At 34.1% G+C, this 25,320-nt stretch overlaps 1 protein-coding gene and 1 pseudogene across 2 annotated transcripts in view; both read right to left on the minus strand.

Moving 5' to 3' along the window:
• Positions 1–234: 234 nt before the first annotated feature.
• On the minus strand, positions 235–4,220 carry LOC105681566 (annotated as a pseudogene).
• A 5,865-nt stretch (positions 4,221–10,085) lies between these two features.
• Positions 10,086–25,320, minus strand: part of LOC100747382 (acetylcholine receptor subunit alpha-like) — a 109,124-nt gene continuing 93,889 nt past the window's right edge. The window contains exons 4-8 of one of the 2 annotated variants that reach the window (XM_012392174.3): positions 15,916–16,062; positions 15,765–15,797; positions 14,965–15,129; positions 11,874–12,123; positions 10,086–11,418 (exon numbers count right to left, since the gene is read on the minus strand). In XM_012392174.3, coding sequence (XP_012247597.1) covers positions 11,227–11,418; positions 11,874–12,123; positions 14,965–15,129; positions 15,765–15,797; positions 15,916–16,062 — 787 coding nt within the window. In that variant the 3' untranslated portion in view covers positions 10,086–11,226. The remainder of the gene's footprint in view (positions 11,419–11,873; positions 12,124–14,964; positions 15,130–15,764; positions 15,798–15,915; positions 16,063–25,320) is intronic. The other variant, XM_003493789.4, reaches the window with a different exon arrangement.

Consider the following 25,320-nt stretch of genomic DNA (forward strand, 5'->3'; position numbering starts at 1 on the left):
CACAGTTCGGTGCAGGGTTAAAACTCGGGGGCATATTTTTGGGTCCGTATCGGGTAGTGCGAGCCATGCGGAATGACCGCTACACCGTGGAGAAAGTAGGGGAGCACGAGGGACCCGCGCATACCTCGGCGACTGCCGATTTCATGAAGCCTTGGGTTCTGAACGCCGAAGATGACGCATCCATACTAAGAATCCATACGCTATTACAGTAATTATCTTATTTCACAGAATTATCATTATGTTACTGATACAAATTCTTTATATTATAATATGTAAATATTATATTCATATATTAGTGCCTTTTAGAAAGGCGACATGCAAGAAAACTTACCATAAACTGGTAATAAATAAAGCACAGACAAGAAAATGTTAGTACTTACGGGAGAAATAAGTACCCGCGAACACCATGCTCGTCGAAAGTTCTGTGTCAAGTTTAATGACCAGAGGAGAAATGCATTCGACTCACTATTAGATGCGACGTTGTCATTGATATTGCTATGATGTAAGGGAAGTCATTATGAAGCCGCTGCCAAATAAGAATTCTCGAATCCCGTGAAGAAAGCGAAAACTGGAAGAAATCTGTAAGAAATCATAGAATTTTATATGTGATTGATTTTTAAACACAGTGTTAGTTATTTGTACAGTTTGAAATATTGAAAGAGTGATCTGTTTTAAACATAAGATTTTAATGCAATAGCCAATTCAGGAATTTAAAGCTTCTTGAATTTTCAAAAAGATTCTCTTATTTAATAATAATTTACATAAAATACAAGTAATAAAATTAAATGAAGCACAGAATACAAAATTACTTACATTCTTGTCTTTGGAAGCTTTCCTAGGTCCTTTCCAGGCATCAGCAAGTGGAGGAGTAAAGGAGTGAGAAACCTTTAATAAAATATGAATTATTAAAATTTGTTCCAAAAAAAGACAATAAGAAATATTTCTTTTTTTTTTTAAACGTTTTTGTCGTGATGGACGGCCCCGTGGGTGACCGACACCTCCTTTTAAGGAGATGATGGTTCCCTACTGGGAGTCCCTTATGACTAGCGCACGGGATGCTGTTCGCCAGAGACCAGCCTGAACCTGTCATCGGCTCGCTTTGGTCTCTTGTGTCTCTGTCCGAAGTTCGAGATGCCTTGCCGGAACGTAATACCGCACCAAGTTCTGTCGGTCCGACAGCAAGGATCCTTCACAAAACCCAGCTCGAGATTTTAGGAAGGATTTAACCTTTTGCCGTGTTTGCCTCTACACCTAAGACCCGTCAGGACGGTTTTGCTTACGAAGGGGAAAGATTCTGCGTCCCCAGCTGGCTTCCGGCCCATTACCGCGGCTTCGACGTTGGTTTCCACAAGATCGTAGCTAAACGAACGAGTCGATTGATCAGTCTGGACGATAGGCAGAAGGCATTTCGAACGACTGACAGATACATCGCATCCATTGATGTTGCGAGGGCCTTCGACACCGTATCAAACAGGGCGATTTTGCAAAGCTTAGGGCTAAGAGGCTGTCCACCATTCATATTGTAGTATATGGAGTCTATGTATTCCGATGCTCTCACGACCATTGCATCTGATGACTGGCAGTTTCATGTCATCAACCCTACGTATGAGATGATGTAGGGAGATCCAATGTCTCCATATATCTTCAATATGGTGGTGGATAGAATTTAGCGTAATGAAACATATGAAATATTCCAATTTGTTCTCAAAAACACATTGTTAATTGTTTAATAAGTTGAATATAATGAGAAGTTAATTTTCCAACTTGTAATTTTAACAAAAAGAAGAATTGAAATTGTCAAAGCAAATCTGATTATATTTAGTATAAAGATTAGGACTCTAACATACAAATTTAGAATTTAGAAATTGAGAATCTAATGATTTTTAAACAATGTTCAACGTTTTTATCGTATATTTTAATATTAAAACTTAAAGATTCTATTTTAATAGAAATTAAAAATATTATTGACCATCGAACAACATGGAGGTTAGGGGCGACAGACATTTCGCTTAGTCGAAAATCCGTTTATAATTTTTGGCTCTCAGAAAACTTAACAGCATATTTGTATATGTACATACGTGTTATTATTGTATTTCTACAATAAAATAAGTCAGAGGAAAGAAAATGTTATTAAGAAAATACTGAAAAGAACACTAGCGTAAGGAATGCAGATCTAGTTGGTTATTTCGTATAGACTCAATATAATCATACAAATAAGCACGCGTATTGGCCGGTAGTCTCACATACACAAACAAAACAGTACACCAGTGCAGCCTGTCTTCTTTCCAACACAACAACGCACAATACACATAGGCATGTATGTACTAATATGTATATATTTATATTATTTATACGTATATTATATTTGTATGTCATATTCTGATGATCGACATTCGATTGACCTCACATCGTCAATAATATGGATATTGTTTTCTTGATCGCCTTTAAGATTAACGATATCTTATGTTTTTTTATTCACACGACCTTCGTTTGCCTGCTAATTCAAGTTATAAAATCACGTTTAATATTATACAAGTAAATACACAGTACATAGAACGAGAAAAAAGTCTGTGTACAAAAATCCTTGTTATTCAAATATAGTTCAAAGAGAATACGAATAATAAAATAAATAAAAATATAATATATAAAAATACTCACTTTCTTGAGATACAGGAGAGACTACGATTCAACTACCGAAAGCAAATGTTAAAAAAGAAAGATAAAAATAAAAATCCACATACTGATTCTAATTTAATGTATTATTAATTTAATTAAATTGTTTTTATGTTCCAAGCACTCTAAATAATATTGAAATTAATACTAAATATTATTATATATTATTAAAATGAAATTTTTAATATTTTTCTTCCCCTTTCTTCGAGCAACTGTTCATGAAAATAATGTTTTTGCAAAACTGCAAACTAGTTATTATTCTACATATTTACGTATAGGATAAAGAAACATTGTACACAAGAATACAAAAATGTATAGTTGTTATATTTAACGCTAGAACTACCGCCAGTATTTTATAATTTTATTTTGAAATTCCTACTTCATGTTATATTTTTTTTCCGCAATGATATAATGATTTTCGCAACGATAACCAAAAGAATAATATAATGAATTTTATTTTCTTTTTTATGTATTCAAACTCAAAATAATTTTGTATCAGGGCTACTTATACCAATAGCAGTCAAAATGGCTGGTACTTGTCAAAGTGTAAAAGGGTCTGCAACCTGTTTATCGAACCCCAATTAAACAGTTTCCTCGTTTCGTACAACTTCCCGCACGTTTTAAAAATTTTTACTGCGTGTCATTCAATATTATGATATCACATCACTAGAAATACCACAGCAGTCAAAATGCTGTGGTATTTTTATAAATTTTATAAATGTGTCAACCCTCGTTTAGGGATCATTGTCCCAGATGAATTAATAATACCAAAAATGTACTACATAACATGGAATTGCTTCTGTAAGAAAATAATAAATCAATAAATATAAAAGTATTCTATTATTACGTATTTTTTAAAGACTGGCCATTTTGACTGGTTTTCGTAGAAAAAACTTCGTATTAACTATCGGTAGTTCCAATGTTAAGATATAACTGTATCGAAAAATTGAGGGCCATATGAATATTCGTCGTTATAGTTTCAAATATATCGTACGTGTAATTAAATGTAACATGTACATATATTTTTTTATTTATAATATATAGTATACACCGTGTACGTGACTTTATAACAATAAAACATGGCGTATTTTCTCTGTACGTTAAACAGAGCTGCGCAATAAGAGAAAGGGCGATGCGCAGAATGTGTTCAAACCTATCTGTAACGTCTTTTCGCAAATAGGAAAAAGCTATCGAAATCTATTGTCGAATTCAAAACAAACTGAATTTTACCATATCTGCATGAATAGTTTCCAGATCAGAATAGTGATCGATCATCGTAATATGTATTTGAATACATGTGATCAACCAATAATTTGTGAAAAAGAAGATACAAAATGTTAAAATAAATGGATATAACGGACAAATTATACAAGAATGAAACAATGATCAATGTTACAATCTCATTATACGTAATTAATCAACGTATCATTTAAATTTGATGAAGTTTCCTCGTAATCAAGCAATAATTTATAGAGAAGAAGACACAAAATGTTAAAATAAGCGTATAGAAAGAACAAATTGTATAAAAATGAAATAATAATTAATATTAGATACTCACGAAACGAGTTTACTGGCAAATGTGTTTACGACGTAACCTAACGTCTAACCGCTTCGACCTCCAAGATCAAACTGATACCTCGATTTATATATCGTCGCGGTTTATGGTGACGAGGAGTGGAGGTATAGGGATACTCGCCGATCAAGCGTGTACAATGACTCGACAAATTCTTGAAAAACACATGTTTTCAGTAGCGACCTTATTACGTCCCAAAAACAAAAAAACGATATTAAACTGAACAAAGATATGTTCGTAGAAAGTAACGCGCATCAGTTAATATTTCGAGATATTTCGATAAATTGCATCGAACAAAATATATGTATTTAAAGCGTAAGAACGATTCTGCGCGCGAGAATTTAATCGACTTTTCAATTGATTACAAATTACATTATTAAAAATTTCCAGGAAAGTTTTGTTTCGTTGGAATGGAAATTACTATTTTTTAAGCTGGTATGTTATATTTTTTTACATTATTTAATACATTTTTCTGTAGTTCTCTACAAAAAGGTATTAGGATATTTAGGTTAGGCACGACAAATGGCCAGTTTAAAAGATATTTTAACTGCAATGTCGTAAAACATATCGTATGAGAGAGACAAAGAAAGGCAACGGCGTGCTTTTGTTTTGTTTATGTTTTCGATCGGACGAAACAGTTTAAATTTGTTTGATTTATCAAATTTATTCATTGTGTTTTAAATTTTGAAAATTTATTTCGCATTTTCTAAATATATTTTATATTTTAACGAATTTAATAGGAAATGAGTTTCTAGTAGAAAGACGAGAAAAAAGATTTCTACGACAACAAGTTTTATTCTTCGAATGCTTTTATCAAGCATGATTACAAAACCAAGCAACAAGAATCTCGTCCTTACATCGTGTAGTCTTAGAACAACGGTCGTCAATAATTTATAGGTACATATTTAACAAACGATATACATAGTAGTTGTATCTAACGATAGTAGTCAATACTCGGATAATTTTCTCCCTTATTATTTTTTCTGCTCGTTATTTTTCTCATTTTAAATAGCACTATCGCTATACAGTACATTCGTTTACTATAATTATCGTTATAATGTAACCATATCCTTACTCATCCTTAGCCTACGTCACTAATATTTCTCAAGTATGGAATTGTTAAGCTACCTTTTATTAAGTTACGCATTAAAACGTGTCAAGTGGTCAAAGATCGGGACGCGGGTGTCGATATAAATGAGTCTCGGACAGTCAACTCATAATGAAGTGATAAGAAGAGAAATTCTGGCAGTTCTGGAAGTGACAAATTACTTTTCTCCCTTTCAATCGTTCCACGTTAGCCGATCGCTTGACTCGAATGGAATTTTTCTTCTTTGTCGCTCCCAGAATATCATAAATGACTGAACATTTTGGTACGTCGTGTCGAGTTTTCGCGAGTCGATGAGATAATCGAAAAGAGCAGATTTCACGATGACTGATTGTTTGGTTGTTTTTCAACGTTTATTGTCATTATACGATTTAGGCTTGTCGCGCGTTTACTTGGCACTGTAACATACGAAGTAGGAGATACAAATGAAGAATGTAGGTTGAATTTATCGAGAATCGATGTATCTGTTTCATGGTATTACGAAAAATTGTATCGTTTTTAAGTCAAACGATGTACTACGTTTAGACTGTGGATCTTTATGCAATTTTCTATTTTTATTAACATAAAAAAAATGTAACCTACTTACATAAAGTTATTATTTCACCTGTGAAATATCGCAACAAGTAGTTTTTCGCTTCGAATATCTTTTTCCTTTTCGCGTGGTACATGCATTTTGTACATTTTCCTAATTTCACATTTTTGCTGAATGCACAAAAATCCGCGATCCAACTGTAATATATCGTTACGCTGAAAATACGTGTACAATATGCTTTAAGTTCGATTTCTCCGTATCTTCTTAAATTTATTACATATTCCGTTTACTTAACGATGGTTACGGTACATGTAACGAGCTTCGATTGATTTTAATTAATTCCTCGGCATTTTGCGCAATGCTTTTTTTTTTTTTTACTTAGAAGTTTCCAAGCCTTCAAGAAAAACGTTCAAGAAACTTTTTGCAAATCAACCCTTTCCTATCATCGCCGAATCTTTGCTTTTTGTCGGTTCCAATTTTATAACACATAGAAAAAGACGTTAAAAAAATACCAGCGTCTTGGCGAAAGAACAAGGTATTAAAAGGTGAAGGTAATTTGTTAACGTCGAATTTTGTTTTGTATCTTTTTTCAGAGATTCTTGACGAACAAAGGTCGCACGAGTATCTTCCGAATTTCAGTAAACAAATATACACGAAATTCACGAAGATTCGATACTAAAATCCATTCGTGTTTCAGGTAACACCCGCATAGCGATCGCTCTCAGAATATATGCAGTTTTATTTAAATATCGATCAAGATACGGGCAAACAAGCACGCTCCTGTTTCTTCCCTTCTTCCATTTAATTCTGTATAAATTGTGCATCGAGGAACGATTTGAATCCGCGTTGTTTTTGCTTGTTTCGTCGGCAAAACGCCACTCTTTACCGCTGGGAAAAACGTTGAGTACAGTTCCAGGCGAAGGCCACGATGACCAATGACTCCACTTAGCAAGTTATCGTCTGCAGCATTGCGATTTTATCCTAAGGTTAATATAGTTAGACGAGACCCGTTAACGTTTATATATATATATGTATTTGTTGAGTGAATGAAAATATTATAAACGTGAATTATCGTTATCGAATGAACTAAAGTAGAGAAGTTATCGCGAGGAATACAATTACACGCTTGAACAAACTGCTGTGGTCTAGAATCTCCATCGACGAGAAGAATGCATTCTCTTTTATCTTTCGCTTAAGATCGAGCAATTGTGTATAAAAACTTGAAAATATTACATCCGTAACGATTAGTTGAACATCGATTGAAATTTCACACGCGAACACAGAAATCGTTTACATTCTTATGAAATATTAATATTATGACACAATCTTACGACAAAACACGATCGTATAGCATACGCCATGGAAAGAACAGACAGAAACAGCACGGAACTTACACTCACACTTAGCTTAACGAAGCAACGGAGAAAAACGAAATTACGTCGACTCGTTCGTTGTCATTGATCAAACAAAATGACGTTTAATGAATCTCAACTACCGACCATCTTCGCGTTACAACGATTTTTAAACAGCGTCGTGGGACCCTTTCGTGCAACGCGTGATCCCAGTTTTTTGCAATAGTAAAAAAACCTCAATCGCTTTATAATATCTGGCTTACGTTATCTTTAGCTATGTACATATTATTTACACACCTTAGACTTAATATATATATATATATATATTTATATATAATATCTGTTCTATGCCGCTAATTACTATCTAAATACCGCGCTCTGGTTCTCGCTTTCAAGAACTTTTAGCTTTCCCCTTCGTGGCTCTTGGACAATTACCTCGACCGCTCTGCTTCATCGTCAACAACAACTAAACAACTACAGCGACAGGTTAACAACTGTTAAAATATCAATGTAACAATAGCCGATCATCGTTGGAATAATCTACTATTGTCAAAGTGAGACTTTAAGACTCGTAGCTTTGCGGGGCCGAGCTTGCGATCCGGTACAACTGCTTCGACGCACTAATGCGTAATTACAATGTTAACATGTAAATAAGTAACTGACTCTATCATAGAAAATGTGTGCGTTCTTTCCTATCGTTTTAGTGCAAAGTAAACCTCTTGCAAGTCTCGTTCGTTCCTCTAAGGGAGAATCGTGGCCTCTGGAACATCGCGGCCGAAACGTCGACGTTGCGACTTCCCGTTCGTTCTAACATTCGTTCGGCGTTCACTGGACGATTTTTCAATCAGGTAGCAAATACTTTTACTTGTCTTCCGACACTACGTGTTCCGAGATCGGTTCTCCATCAATCAGAAACCATTCGTTTATCGTTTACATCCGTTTGTTCTCCGACATTGAAATTTTTACGCGTTGGTCAATGTTGAACTTGATGCCCCACTTTTTGTTAATTTTTATTTAATTTTGCACGAGGCTAGGTCGATAAATAACGCATGCTCGCGTGTAACTGGAGAACGAAAGCAGCGGAAACAGCTACGTTCAGTTTGTAGCTACATAGCTTCCTCTGTGTTTACGACGAGCTTGAACGCTCGTTCAACGTTGAATGCAATGTCAACGAGATTCGAGCAGCGTGCAGTAATTGAATTTTTAACGGTGGAAAACGTTACGACTAGGGAAATACATCGGATTTCGTTCGTTTGAAGCGCGACGATGAAGTCAAGGCAGCTGCGAGTCCTTTTATCGAAAGCAGAATCCTTCGCTAACGGAATGAAAAATCTTGCGATTATATGGAAAAATAGGTACGTTAGTTCGTAGCCAATAAATTGCTTTTTAGTTTCTTTCTTGTTTCGTTCGCTGCCTTCATCCTCGCGGTACAGTGACGAGTATTGATTCGTTATCAGCCTAGTCTCGTACATACGTGTTTTACAAGTAGCTACCGATTGAGGAGGAACCGCGGAGCTTATCAATACGACGACTCAAAAACGTCTTTCACACTAACAACGCTTTCTAATGGCAGTATTTACGGAACCAATACTTCTCATCCTACAAATGTATTTACAATGCAACGTGACGTAAGGCATCGTACCTTGGATGCGTTAAAATTATTACTCTCAGCTACGAATATGATCTAAGAAACGTCGAAGAATTAGGGATTCGCCGAGTCGAGTCGCAAAATGTCCGGATAAGGCTTTTTCCTTCTATCGCGAAAAAGTAGTCGTGAGTTTAACGAAGCTAGAAATGAACGATTATCGTTGAGCATTGGTAATTCGTGAATTTTGCCAAGGAATCGCAGATTCTCCGACGTTATGTTACAATTCTCGCGAATATCAGTCCGCTCGCACGAGGCGCAACTAACGATCATTTAACTGCGACAGTACATATTTGTATATAGCGCATAATTATCTAATGAAAATGTAAGTGAAAGAAACGGATGAACACGAAACGGAATAAAAAGGAACGAAGACAACTCACAGTGACATCAACCACGTACTACAGCATTGAACAACGACATCAACGGTTGTTCAATGAGCTACATCTATCAGCTTTAGAATTCGTATGCTTTACTTGTTCTTACAGAACTATTGGTTATTATTATCGTAATGTCTCGCGGTTTTCGACTCTTGTTACAAAATACAATATTTTTACAGAGGCGAAGTATAACATGTGTGCAACGAAATGTCCCTCGAGATGGTATGCATCGAACGACGAATGGGAATTGTTAAGTTATATTTCGTGCTAATTACCGATATATCGACAATGAACACATTGTATGATACGCTAAATATTCTAAAGAAAACAAACGGAAATATTTTATGTCCACTACGTTTTCCTATTTTCCATTTTGCGTGAAATTATGCAAGTTTCAAGAATTGTTTAGTTTCGCAAATACTTACCTTGCTTAGATGTGTAAAATTTCTAACTATTTCAAATTGATCGAAGGAAACGTAGCGGACTTTATTAAAAAAGCAATTGGATTCCTATTAGATGCGAAGTGTATATTACATAATTAACATGATTAATACACGATACGTGATTAACATTACAAATAAAGTTTAATTTGGCTTCAATTTAACGTGTAGATAATAGATGAGATATACTCTTTTAAGTTCTCACTTTAAATTGCTTCCTATGCGTTTGCAAAAATGCAATAAAAATGCAAAACGAATTATCGTTATAGGTAGATCTATACATAATGAATGAAATATAGTCTTTTAATTTTTCGTTACAAATCGCTTCCTGCCATTAAAAATGCGAAATTAAGGAATAAATGGAAAATACGTTTGCGCGATTTTCGAAAAACGTTCGAAGGATAAAATATCGAGTAACAATCTCAAGTGACATTTGGATGCACATACATTGAAATCAATGCTTTCCTCTGCTCCGTTTCCCTTATAGATACATTCGTACAAACGGGTACGTCCCTAAATGTTTACAACTAATCGGTTATACGTAATGTTACACGCTAAATTCGTGTCGTACAACGAGCTACCTACGATCGTGATACCTAGAATAATTTCTCTTAACATGTCGGGTAAACGGGATATATAAAACACGCGACAGTTTACTCGTGAATGTTCGTAACCCCTAGTCCGGGACCAATCGTATTCACCGTGAACAACGTTCCAACATTCTGTTTGTTCGTTCGATCTACTCGAGCATCCCGGTAGTTCGATCAGAGCCGCCATGGGCTTAGCTAGATTATTATTACAATGTACCGTTAATTAGCTTGTTGCTTTAAGATAACCCGATTTTAAATAGTGGCAGCTTCATATTACGATTTACTTGAGCAGACTATGTAGATATAAGTTCCTTTCCAAAATTGTTCGCAACGTATCGACGAGTCGATCGTTTCTTTTATTCACAACGGCAATACTCGAACGAAGCTAGGAAATAAATCAAGGTTCATAGACGGTCGATGATCGCGTCGCAGTCGTTCGTTTGTTTAGGTTCGTAACGATCGAAACAAGGAAAGTCACAGGGAATAGATTTTCTCCACGATGCTTCTGGCAAATATATTTTCTCAACTTAAAGCGTTAACATTCCAAAGTATTCTCTCCTTGACGACGCATCGTTTCCAACGTATCGGTCCGTGTAGCAATTTGCATTATTATTATTATTATTATTATTTTAGGAACAACGTCAGATTTCACGACGATACCGGGAGGTGGCAGAGGGTATATAGAAAGATAATCTCATATAGTATTTCCTTCAACTTTCGTCCTTTCATTTCTTTGTTCTCCCTTTGTGAAACTTGGTGCTTGTCGTATACTTTGCAATTGCTTTGGGGAATGGAGCCCTTTTACCGTAATTTCGTTATTGAACAGCGGTGGAATCTGGAAGTTCCTAAGACTAGGGTGGGATTCCGGGTTGGTAGTAAATTACATCCGGGTGTTGGTCCTTAGTCTTTCTCTACGGTGCAGGGCTCGAGCATGGACTATTGCGGCGGACAGTTTACTACCGTCGTGGTTGCGAATTCGCTGAATTTTTTATCAATTGGTACTCGGTCGTCGTAGAGGGTGGGAGCCTGCAGGATGATGCCAGCTGTGCCAACCAGCACCGCCAAAGTGAAGATCCAAAGAAACAGTCTGTCCAAGACCATCGCCACGTATTTCCAGTCTTCTTTCACCTTTTTACAAATTATTCGTATTAGATTCTACAGTAAAGCGTACTAATGGTTATTTACGCGAAGATTAGTTCTGCTTCTCTTTAAAATCAAGAGAACCAATTGTAGCATCTTCGATTTATATAGTAACTTTCTTGCCTTTTCCATTTTCATTCGAGCAAAGACTTTCAATGTCATCGTAGTGACGTAAACTACACGAACGAATAATATACACATACATATCAAATTGAAGAGATTATAGCCTTTTATGTTAAAGCTTAATACGCGGATATTAGAACGAAGTGAAAACATGTTTCAATGAATTACAAACTTCGTTTATTTTTCCAAAAATATACGCGTACGTTACTATATACTCGTCGTATAGAATCAAAGCACGAGACACAAAATATTTAGACATAACAGTGTACGAAATTTATTAAAAGAAGCTTTTAGAAAGGTCACATTAAGAGTAAAATTACCTTAGTCGAGTCTTCGAGCATCTTGGTGTGCTCTGCGATAAAACGCACACAGATGCAGGATTTGTGAATTTCGGGAGGACAACGCGAATGCGAGAAGGCTGGTGGACTTCGTAGTACCGGACTTTTCACCTCTTCGATTCCTGCTTCGCCAGAAACAGAGAGATCCTCGCATTCTGTATGAAGAGGAAGCGGTGGTAACGGTGGCCCGTGGATTAAGCAACTTCCACCGAACCTTGCACCGTCAGCAAGGCTAAATTGCGAACAAGACAATGTAACTTGATTACAACATTTCCTTCTACCATAATAACCGGTGTATATAAATTACTTGCTCTACCCTATCGTAATTTAAAATCATTCTGTAATTTCAGGATGTGTATCTCGTTAAGAAATCATTTATATTCACTACTTGATTGTTCTCAAAATAGATATTTATGTTTCTCATATATCGCCCTGTGTCTCGCTATGACGAGCATGTACATAAGATCGTAGTTAAACTTAATTTAATTTGGGTTGTGATCATTAGTTGAAGTAAATGTCTTTTTGAATTATATCTTGCTGACAAAGATGTGAAAATAAAGTTGTTCGCAGTGCGATCGATCAAACTTACCGTAGTATTTAATTTTCAAAATTTTTAATTTAATTAAAAATGTGAAATACGATCATCGTATTTGAATATTATCGTTTTTTCAGATCGCGTCATTTTCGCTACGCTTTAGAAACGTGATCGAGACTTGAGCATCTTGATACATTGAAAAAGATGGAAAGTGTTTAAATGTCAAATATATTTGCACCGAATTAGGTTTTATAGCTAACAGTCTGTCTGCTTGTATTATCTTTGTACATAGTAATTTGGCCCATTAGAAATTATACAGACTTTGAATTTTTATAAAGATATAAAAACGTTCTTGTATACTCTTATTAAAGTCTGATTTATAATCATATTTCGTTACCATTAAGAGGCTGCGAACTGTGATTTACATTTGAATCGAAAGAAGAATTTTATTAATTTTGTTTAGAGATCATAAAGAAATTCACTATGATTGAAATTAACGTAGATCGTGTAGTTCTGAATTCTGTGACCATATTTTTGTTGATGCTTCAAGTTCCTTGTTACGCCCCTAGGCTTACTACAGGTTGTGTCCCTAACCGTCTCCCTTGGTACTACAATATCGCAGACAGATCGTCTTACATGACCAGAGAGATATACACAATGTAGCGATAAGCGCATAGTTGTTGTCAAGCAGGGAGTTCTAAAAAACATCGATTCGCCTTCGTCCGTTATTTTACCTACACAAAAACGATGGCATACGTGACCATAGGCACGAACGGTTGCGAGACCCGAGCGTGGTGGGGGTCATCTCCCAGAGAAGACAAAGGACAAAAGCGAAGGGCAGTCAGTGGCAAATGAGGATTCAAACCGAATGCGTCGAGAGGTTCAGAGGAATAAAATCGAGGTAAGTTAGTCAAACGAATACATCGAGAAATATCATAAAGTCGAGTCGAATTATAATAATAAACTAGTTGTATCATCGTTGAATCATTTGTAACGTGTTAATTATAATTTTAAATATTGTTAAAAATAGAAGCTTATATTAACCCTGTTAATTCGCTGTTGCAATCATTTGAACTACCTCTGTTATCCTAATCGAAACAGGGGAACGATCGGTTCGCGGCGTCGACTATCAGAATCGTAGCGAAAATTTATGCCTCTCGCTGACGCGTTTCCTCGCGATCGCGTCTCTCCGCGAACGGTCGTAACATTCCTAATGTAGTCTAATTCTGTTGCCATTGTCGTTCTGTGCTATGTCTCATTAGATTATCGATATATGGGCGGAATTATCTTCGCTAGAAACTCAATTTAATGCCTTACTCGGGTTACAGAAGTTTCTTTATGGCACTCCAACTCTGTGTAAACTGGACTTTGCAGTAAAGTCGTGCAATCTTGTTACTTAATCTCGTAATAGAATAAAAGCGTAACGCATAATCGCGTCAATTATTTCATTAATTACTTGTTAAGCAACTCTTGATACATGGTCGCGCGAATTATTCACGGTTAATTAAGCTTGAGAAGAAATTTACGTTAAACGAATGCCAGCTACAACGCCTTTCCAGAGTAAGTTAAGCTGTGCTTTATGAGAATACGAGCACTTTTGGCTGAATATATGGTTTAGTTACTTTTCGAAACTTCAACCGCGAAACTAAACGTAGAAACCTTCTGTGAATACGAAGAAAATAGTTCAGTGACATTTGCTTAAACGCTTTGTGCAATAAGTTTGAAAAATAAAAAAATAAAGACAATTGTTATAATATTCGGAATAATGAAATTACGGGAAAAACGTTATTACATTACGAATCAAATATTACCATTTTCTCCGCAACAAAAGGATAATACGACAATATGATCGAATCGGTAGCCACAAATTGATGTTAACAGATCATAACAGAAATGTAAATACCGAAACAAAGGAGAGCAGTTCGAAATTTGAAAAAGACGCACAAAAGGCGGAAAATCCACATTGTGGTTTTATCAACTATGGAATGGAAAACTTTTGAAAATTTCCGAGTATTTGGTCAAAAGTTCAGTGAGTGAAAAGAAACAAAACAGATAAACAATCACGGGCAGAATAGAATTTTAAATGAACGGCGAAAAAAACAAGAATCGTTTAATGAGATAAAAATAATCCGCAAATCACTGTACTAAAAATCAGATTACCTTTAGGTGTACCATAAATATTAGAGACTATGTTAGTTACACACACAACCATACAATTAGATTTAAAAGAAGATTCTCTGACAAATTAATAATTATGGTAAAAATGCTTATTACGTCGCCCATTTTATCGAAGCGTTTATTCTTCTTACAAAATATATACATTTATTTCCATTATTTTCCCTGTAACTGTATATATTCGTATAATATGCCTTTTCATTTCTTGGAATCACTAAAATTCTGATAAAAAAATCACTAAATGTTTGACTTTTGAACTTGTAATTATACAAGTTTGTAAATATGGTAATAAAAAAATAATAAGGTAATATAGTATAAACAATAAGATAATGTCTAAGAATGATTTATATTGACAGAAAATACCTGGAAGGTGAGAGGTCTTCCTTCGATGCAGCACGCATGCGGCTGTGAAATCGTTTGGGTGTTAGATGTTCTTCGCTGTCCTCCTGAGTAGATGGATGATAAGGATAATAGAAGGGCTTTTCCTTCCCTCCGACTGTTTTCATTAGCACTCTGCCAGAACTATATCTGCGAATACATATAATTTTGTGCATACAGTAAAATTTATTTGTCAACAAACTGTCGTTTCTTTCATCTATGAAATCTGTTATTTATTTAAAAAAACAGCAATAGTATATAATATACATATATTTTTCCCTGTAGAAACCACGTTACATATGTTGTTATTGGTCGTGAAAAGATGAGAGCCATTTTTATCGAAGTACGTATCGGGAAAGTTTATTCGTTAAACTTTCTACGAACATAACAATTTTTCAGACAATAAATGGTAAAAAAAATGAAGGATCAAGGAAACAGATTTTAAAATAAATACTAAAATAGAGGAGGCCGAAGACTTTTGTTACTATTTTAATTAACATCTCTTTTTAATTGGTAGGTTTAAAAAATTTTAGAAAATTAAAAAAATGTATTGTAACGGAGGAAGCAACGTATTTCTATCAAGAAAAATTTATATGAAAAAAGAGCATTATCGTTTCAATATAAATATCTGTTTTCTTGTGTTAACTAGAATAGACTAGCAAATTATTAGATCTCTTTGAAAATAAATGAACGCTTTTGAAAACGGTTTATTTATAATTTATGACTTTATCGAAAATTCTATTGATTTTATCGAATATTTCTAAATTAAAATCATTTTTACTAACTTTCTTTTGCCTCTTCTTTTCTCCTTTGATAAGCTAAGGGCATTTTTAATATGTCAAAACGTCTTCGAGTGGGAGAGCAGTTGGTTCAATTCGATTTCTAACAATGTAACTCTTTTGGTTTAAATAGAAATGCACAATAATAAACGTTTACCTATTTGTTTCGAATTTATATTGGGGCCTCCGCATAACCAGTAGGCGAGGAAGGATGTGGATAAAAACCCTCTTCACCCATGGCGCCATTTTGTGAGTTTGCGGCGATCGAAAGTGAACATTAAGCACAACCACTGTCACGCATATGCTGTAAAATAAACAAAGAAACGATGAATTTGGTACAACAATTTTGTCAACTATAAATTAATAAAATTAGGTTTGCATCACGTCGTTACATTTAAACACAAGTTACGAATTAATTAAAATCTTTAAAGCAAGTATTGTCTGTTTCATCGTTCCTATTTTCATTTCAAGTGCTCTGATGAAGCTTTTATTCTCACGAAAATTTTAATAGATGCCGAGAAACGAATAATTGCAGCTTTTGAACGATGACACGGTGGACACTGCTTCGCGTGTGTTTACGCATCTTCAAGCTGTTAATGACGTACATGTACGTCCTATAACGATGATAGACTCTTTGGAAAGTTTTGCGACACGTTCGTTAAGCATAAAGTCAATAATTTCCTTCGGTTCAGTATTGTTCATCGCGTCGATGACGTCCTCATTTATTTCCATCGCGGGTATTTTCATTAAGCAAACTTCCTTTTAATTAAACGATTTATCCATTTTCTCGTATATTTTCCCCTATAATCTCGGCTGCGTTTAACTCACAAGAAATGCATTACGTGAAAGTTTCGTTTTCATAGATTAAAAAGGTAATTAAAAATTGTTTCATGAATATGTATATTATACGAAAAGAATGCGTTTTAAAGAGAGCGCGTTATTTTATCAAACAAATTTTTATTCGCGACTCAATTTTATTCTAAATAGTCTTCATTCCCCTGAAATTTTTTTCCAAATTATAGAATAAACTATCGCGTTTATTCAAAGAAAAATAAAATAGCACATATAAACGATTATAAACAAATAAGCTTCTACGATTTTCTACGAAAATCTTCGAATACTCTATAAAAGCTCCGTTTTCATTGGAATAAATTGTATTTTTACGTAGCAATATATTTATTTATTAACGTATGGGCTAATGGTAACTATTTCATGGCGAAATTACTGTTATCGCATGTGATTTTGTTTTATCGTTTGAAACTATAGATTATGTTAATATTTCGATTTGATGGATCCTGCAGATCTTATCTTTTTGTTCTCTTCCACGCAATATTTTTCGGTTGTATTACTGGCAAGCCATTGTCAGATTTCCTAAATTATTCTTATTGATACTCGTAATTTTGTATCTGATAATCTCTAATTAAATTAATAATTATTTAATAATTGAAAATCTCAATCAGTGGTTTGTACAATTTTTATATTTAATTATATATAATAATAACATATGTGTTTTTATTTCTTCTTTCATTTTCATTGATTGTCCTTGACATTAATTCGATGATTGCATGCATGAAAGTAGAAAATCCAAGACTCATTTATTGGATGCATATTGTACGTAATACAAACTCCAACAGTGAAAAAGAAATTAAATATTATACTTTCACTCGTTCTTTTTAAAAATAATACAATTTTATATTCAGCTTGACCTGGTTGGGTAGTTGAACGTGAATTGATTGTGAAAGCCAGGTTAATCGAAATCTATTTTTGCAGCCAGAAATTTGTTAAGATATTGTATCTTCCAACATGTCTGAGGTAAGGATAGCAGACAGGTAAATATGTAAGCAATTTTTAAATGGATTTGATGCAGCGAAGAGGCGGATTTACACTGGCTATAGATCTTATCTTGTTATGGACAAATTTACAAAAGAGAACTTTAGCGTTATCATAATTGTGTGATCATGAAAATAATTTAAATCAATTAAATTAAATTAAAAAATAAATTTAAAAAGACAGCTTAACTACGTTGGAATGTACACACGTATGAAACCAGAAACGCTTATTTGTCAAATTCGTTAATTCCACGAAACAAGAAGCAGAATTAACGAAATTGTATATGTATAATATAACCTTCGATCAACAAGTACTTTGGTATTAAAATTTCAAAAAGTTCAAAAAGCCGAGTCAATCGCATTGGCCCGTGAGCGGTTCAAACAACTCGTAACATGCCTGTGTAACAGCCATACTTCACATTTCTATGCCTTTTTTTATCTTCACGAACGTAACTGAAGAAGCGGAATCAAAATAGAAATTTGTTTCATCTACCAGGTATTATTGTAGTATCGTGGACGAAAGGCCTAAGAGAAACCGGGCGAATCATAAACAATGTCGCGAGAAAGCCTAATCAGACCCATCAATGTACTATCGGTCCTTCAATCGAATAGTTGCGCGAAAAAATGGTCTACGTGACTTTGGCCACGAACGGTTGCGGTGAGTGGTGGGGCTAAGAGAAAAGACAAGGGTTGCTAAGGGACAAAGACGAATTAACAGTCAGTGTTAGTTGAGAAGTCAGAGAGTGCGAATTGCGTTGTCGAGAGAGTGTGGTCCGCGTGAGAGAGAGAGAGGGGGGGAGAGAGAGAGAGCGTTGGAATCGTGGTGAGACGAGAGTTGCGAGTTAACTATTGAGTTGTCTAGATTATAGCACGTTATTGTGATTAGTTCACGTTAAATAACCATCGTTCTTCTGTTTAATCAACACCTGTTTAATCCATTTTAAATAAACTAATTGTAGTAAGATCGTACATCATAAATAATAATTTTAGATATTTTGTTTTGTAATTTAATTATACCGTACACTGTATGCATTGTGTGCACTTTTGCACCCTCAAATTTCCCACAAGTGCACAAAAATCCGTAGTCCGATTCCAACGCCCTTCGCTTATTCCGACATGTTAAATTGTGAAGTAACTGATAGACGTGTACAATAAAACTTGTCATGTGATATTCTCGTCGATATCCACGACCAATCGTTACCAATATCTATCATCGATTATTACCAAGGAAGGGAAGGAAAAGAAAGGAAACCTTTACAGAGAGACGAGGCAAATTGCCATAACATATAAGCAGGAGTGGGTGCGGTGGAACGACAGAATGTAAATCTCACGAGGCCATTTATAATGGAGATCCATTCAGCGATGGCTGGCCTTAGCAGCCGGCACTAAGGAACAAACTGCGATTTAAATTGGACCAGCCTCCTTTGACTCGACTTGCAGCCATTTATCGGCTCCGAACTCGCCTTTCCACGTTTACCTTCGAGTGCCTACGCCTTTTTCCTCCCCTTTTGTGTTCGCCATTTGTCTTCCTTTTGGAAATCGTATTAATCGGCCGGAAGTGAATTAAGACATCCGTGTTTCGCGTACAGATCGCCATGATTATGAAGCGCCATGGCGCATCGCGTTGTGTCGTACGACAACGAGGCTTTCTTTCTTAGTATTCTGTCAATTTCTGTGACGTAGAATTTACAAATCATCTTAGTATCAGTGATCTCTGGAATTTGCGTGTAAAGCAAGTTATGTAATTAGTTTATTATAACAAGTTGTGATAAATTGGTATAGTAATTTTTGAGGTTAGTAGCGAAAACTAGAAAAAAACAAATAAATCAGTGGACAGAAAAAAGTGTGAAAAGAAGAATATATCCCGGTAATGTCTCTCTTGTCTTGTGTGATTTCACTTTACCGCTTAACAAAATGCTACAAAATAATTGTGTAAAATACTCAATATCTGGTATTTTTATGTATTTTATACGAGTGTTTCCGAAATGGTGGTACAAAAAGTGAGGTGGTGATTCTACATGTGAAAATAAGCGGAAAATAGGTTTGAAGTTGAAGTTGAAGAAAATAGGTTGGTAAGTAATTATTTTATAAAGTATAAGAAATGTGTTTGAAATCCTATCAGACGCCCGTCTATTAACTGCAAGTTTCGAATTATGAAACTTCTGTTTTTGATTATTTTCGTCAATCATACTGAGACATTTAATTTACACACGATAAATTTACGATCACGTATATAATTGAATTTTTAGAATACATTTTTGTGTCGACTGACGTTTATGTCATAAATGACATTTTGTATTAAAATACGTCATATACTTTATAATTGCGAAAAATGGAAACACAGAATTTTTTATCTGAAACGAGTGAAAAAAGCAAATGGCCGAGTATTGCGAAATAATTTCAGAGACGCGGATTTCTTATACAGTTTCTGCGTCTTCCCTATGAAATTCTTTACTTCCGTACCATTCCAATTATACAGAAACAGGAAAATTATTTCGAATAAAAGTTGTAACGTCGTTCTTAAAAATTCCATGGAAGAATCTATTTATGCCAAGAAAGGTGCTTTCATCTTCAAATGAAATAGCTTTGTAAATCAAGTTACCCCTCGCACATTCCATCATCTACATCTTAAGCGCGTTATTTTAAATAACCTTTCAATCTTAATAATTCGATAATTTTCCACTGAAAAAATTGTTTTCCGTGATCTCTTAATTTCTCAATCTTTTATCGCTTAATTTCGGCTTCACAGTCCGCAGATGGACTTGATCTTACAATGTCTTCTGAAACTCACACACATATCCAATAATCTTCTAGTCATGCAATGTATGTATATGTATAATTGTACATGTATAATATAATAATGTATAATTATAATATTTATAATATGTGTAATAAAAATACGCATAACTGCTGTATATTATTCACATCTATATAATTAATTATATTATATATAATTACATGTACTTAAATATAATAATTGCATGTACTTAAAAATTCATTCGTCGTTTCCTTTTGTTTAGAAATATCTAAACTCCGTGTCATGTCATAATCATAATCTCCACGAGATGATAATAATTGAGAAGAATAGATCAGTTATTTCAACGCTTAAGAGAAGTATTCGATAGGAGCACAGTGCGGTCCATCTTAGCTTTAATGGCGCACAATGCCTCTGCGTTTCTTGGAAAAAGCAATAATGGTGTGGTTTAAGGCACGAAGGAGCCGGCCATCCCCTTGAAATTCAACGGAGAAAAGGGGTCGGTTTCTTGGTTGGCCTCCGCCTTGGCTGGAAGCAAGTGCCGGTCGATGCTGCTGCTGATTAATGTGTCACACCTACCGCATCTTTCCATTCTTCCAATGTATTGAAAGGGTTAATATACTATCACCAGAATATATTTATCGTTGACGTATACGACGTACACGTAAATCCACTTTATCAGTTCGTCTTTGTTTCTAGTTGTTCCTAATTTTTGTCATTACTTGGATAATTCAAAATAATGGCGATTTCACGCTATGCCTTTCATTGTTTAGGTAATTCAAACTAATTGTAATTTCTAAATCTTGTATGTATCGTTATTTGATTCAAAATAATTGTTTCAAATAATTGGAACACACAGGTTGAAGTCAGTAAAAGCTACCGCCTGGATAATTCCTTATCCACTGACTTTATCAAAAAATGTTTTAAGTGAAATTTATTGTATTTAAGGAGCATGGTCGCACGAGTAAATCTTCATTTTTTGATACCTTCTTTTTTGAGATATTAAGGTGACTGAGTTTTTTTAATAACCACCGTAATGTCATACTTTTTATGACATTAATCGATTCAGCTAAGTATTCCCTATGAAAAAGCATTAACCTATTTGTGCTGAAAGATCACTGGTTTGGTAGGTACTTTAACTTTAATTTATCAAGTTTAGCGTATGAAAGATAAAGCAACGTGAATACAAGAATATCGCTTCGAGTCTTTCTTTGGCTTATGTACTTCTCACTCTCACTCATTCTCACATTTTATTTAGAGCAGCTATCACGTACATCCATACTTCTATTTCAAACACACATACAAATTATTCTAATTTTACTCCAATTGTACAATTGTGGAACTTATGTTCTGCTGAACTTATATTCTTAAGCAAACATTTGCATTATTATTTATTATTTTATTTCCAAGATTTGAATTAATACTTCTTTATAATTTATATAGATACTTAATAATAATAAGATAATACTTATATAGATAACGTTATATAAATTGCATCTACTTATTCACAATTTGTGGAAAAACAATTTTGTAGAATAACTAAATACAGTAATATAATGTTACAATGTTGAAATGAAACTTCTTGAAATCTCCTTGAAATTAATCCTCAGCATTATATTTGTATTGACGTGAAAACACGAAATATATCTTGTTCTCATTTCTACATTAATTGTTATGTTTCATAAATTGTGTACATCATATAAATTATCAACAAAATATTTATTAGGACCTTGGAGTCTTATTAGTTTGATGCACTGTAGCCTGCATTATTAATTAAATGAATAATTGGCTTTAGAATATCCCATTAATTTCATAAGCTTAAACTTCATTTTTAAATAGGGTCATTACACGTACATACGTAATTTAAGTTTAATGTTCGTTGAACGTAAACCAGCTTACTCGTAGTTCATTTACTTTCACCCTCGTGTTAAGAGTATCTTGTTTGGCAATAAAATTTGCCTCCATATTTGACGACTACTTAAATTCTCTTTTCCCGTTCAATGAATATAAAAGAATTTTTAAATATCAAGCTTATATACATTCAATTATGAAATATGATTTAAAATTTGAACAATATGAATAAAAATTAATTATGATTTAAAATATTCGTGATTGCCCTACATTCTAAATTTTCAATATCTTATTTATTTTTAAAATTAGATTTTTCTAAGATTAAATGTTTAATTTTTGAAACACTAATTGTTTTTATAATAAGTTTTATTTTCCAATTTCCTCTATAATCTCATAATCATCAATTCCATCAATTTAGATGATATTTAATATCTCATCTATGTTGTTCTTTTTTCCAATAAATTGTCGACTTTCAGTATAATTTAAATATTAATTACTTATTAAATTATTACTAAATTGAGTCTTTTCTAATTCATATATACCCTTCACTGTACTTATTCGTTGTAGGTATATACATATTAGTCTCTGATCAATATATTAATGTACAATGCTACAATATTATTTTTATTCTGAATATTGTTACTATTATTGCTTGCTCATACCTGCATTAAAGACTTTAGTGCATGAAAAAATATTTGATGAAATTATGATCAAACATGAGTCGAATACAACTCTAAAACTATTTAAAATAAATTTTAATATATTGACAGTTATAAACAAATATTCATATAAAAGGATGATATTCCTTGATGTTATATTGCTTAATTTTATTTCAGATATTAGATTTGACTTAGGTCAAATTATATACACATATGTGAAACCTTACACAAAAACAATAGTAAATTGAAAAGTGTTTGTAGAAAATATTGTAGGTATCAAAATTAAAAAGTTTTACTGTTTTATTGGAAAATATTCTACATACAATGAGAATACTGTAAGATAGAACTTAGGTACAATTTCCCATTCTAAATAGTCATTAACAATGCTGGAAAATGGTATCACAACGTCATCTCTATACAAAGGAAATATAAGTACAATAAATACAAGAAACATTAGTTAATTTTTTCTTGGCTTTTGTGTAGAGCACTTAAATGAATGGAATATTGGGTTTTCTTTACAATTAAGAGTTGACGCACTATTACTACTAACTTTCCATACATACACTTTTCTTTTTCGTGAATTCGAACTACGTCAACTTTCTTTCCCTCCTGAAAAATTTATTTCTTGGCACTCGCAGTGTTTCTTACGAAAACTCTTCGATTGCATCTAAAACACAATGCGCGTTAAAAGCTCAATTTCTTCTAGAAATTCCTATCTACTTAAATAGTTTAGTGTACGATTTCTTTCCTAACATGATTAATTACAATTCTGTTAAATCGTTCCTCGATATAATTGTAATTAACCAGGATTCGAATCATCAACCGTTAATTGAATAGAGTCACACGATGGTTAATCGCTCATCAATTATATTAGAAATCGTGCTATTCATCGCGCTGCAGTAACGTTTAATTGTCCATTGCTATAATTATCTGCTTCTTACAAGGTTCGCCCTCCTCTTCTTCTTTCATCGTAATCTCTACCACCTACTTATCTCGTATCTCTCTTTCTCTCCCTCTCTTCGTACTCATTACTCCTCTTATGGTTTTTGCAAAGCTTTGCAACGGCTGCGCTTCCGCCATGAAGCGTTCTTTCTTGGTGACTGATGGGCAACGATGATGAAGCGACTTGGAAATTTGTAGGACAGCGGTTCTTCCCCGTGACGTAGGAAATTCCCCGAGGGAAGGGGAGCAAAAAGCACGGAGGATCGAAAACGCTGAGCCGAGAGTCTTTTGAAGTTCCAGTTTCGCCGGGGTTCGTCCGGCGATCGCTTTATCACGGGTTACGCCCACTTCAACGATTTATGCATAACCGGGCTTCGATTCTCTGCCATTTATGCGTCGCGTTCGATTCCTTTACTATAAATTCAGAAAACATTTCCATGCCTCAATTGCACCGCTGTACATCGACTTTCCATGTTCCTTGAATCTGAAATTTATCTTTTCCGATTTGAAATTCTTTTATGTATGTGTACGTTGCATAACTTCTGTCACTTTGATACTTCGTTTTTTACATTTTCATTGGTTTCAACAGGTTTCGTTGTTTTTCGTTTTCGTACGCCGATTAGTTGTTATATCGAATGAATGTGTCATTTAAATGGAATCTACATATTCGCGGTCTGGCATTATTCGTATAACGTTCCAAATAAATTGCGATTGGAATAAAAACTGCGGATAGAACGAAGTTGTTGGCCAAAGCGAACGATTTTTTATTCGAACATGTCTCCGAATAAAGCAGACTTGGGCATTATTCGAATACAGTTTGATTCGGATAAAAACTGCGAATAAAACAAGGTTATATGAGAATAACAAATAACCTTTTACTCGAGTACATACATTGTACCACGAACGCAGAAAGCAGAGGTGCACAATCGCTAGCAGCGATTTGTCACAGTGATCTTACTTATTTTGATATGTTATATATACAAAAATGCCCTTCTTACTAATTTACGTAACATATTATTTTTCCTTGTTAACATCGCAAAAAAGAAATTATAAAGTTTTTAAATGTATATAAAAAAGCTGTTCAGAAACAATGCATTATAGAATTATACATAAAACTTTGTGAAAAAAAAATAAATATTTTTGTAGAATCGGTACTATATCTTAATCGATAATTTGTATAATGAGTTTATAGAAGTATGCGAATTTCTTATTACGTGAGATGCTATTTTAAGAATCCGATACTATGCGTGTCATATGATACGATTAATTTGAAAATATTACTTCAATATTTAGTTGTCGTACTTTTTATACTAAAAGTATATTGTTGTCATATCATCGAGCACTTTGAACGACTTATTTGTGGAAGGACATTGAATTTCCGTATTACCTTTCTGTAAGAGCAATTCGGTCTGTACAGGAGTGTTTCAAATTTAAGAGTACTCAACATGTAAAAAGCTTTTCTCTGTTTCAAGAAATCGTAGAACGTGGGCTGAGTTGTGCAATCGCGAAACGTATTATTCAAACAA

The sequence above is a fragment of the Bombus impatiens genome, unplaced genomic scaffold, assembly GCF_000188095.3.
Source record: "Bombus impatiens unplaced genomic scaffold, BIMP_2.2 scf_1294, whole genome shotgun sequence".
NCBI lineage: Eukaryota > Metazoa > Arthropoda > Insecta > Hymenoptera > Apidae > Bombus > Bombus impatiens.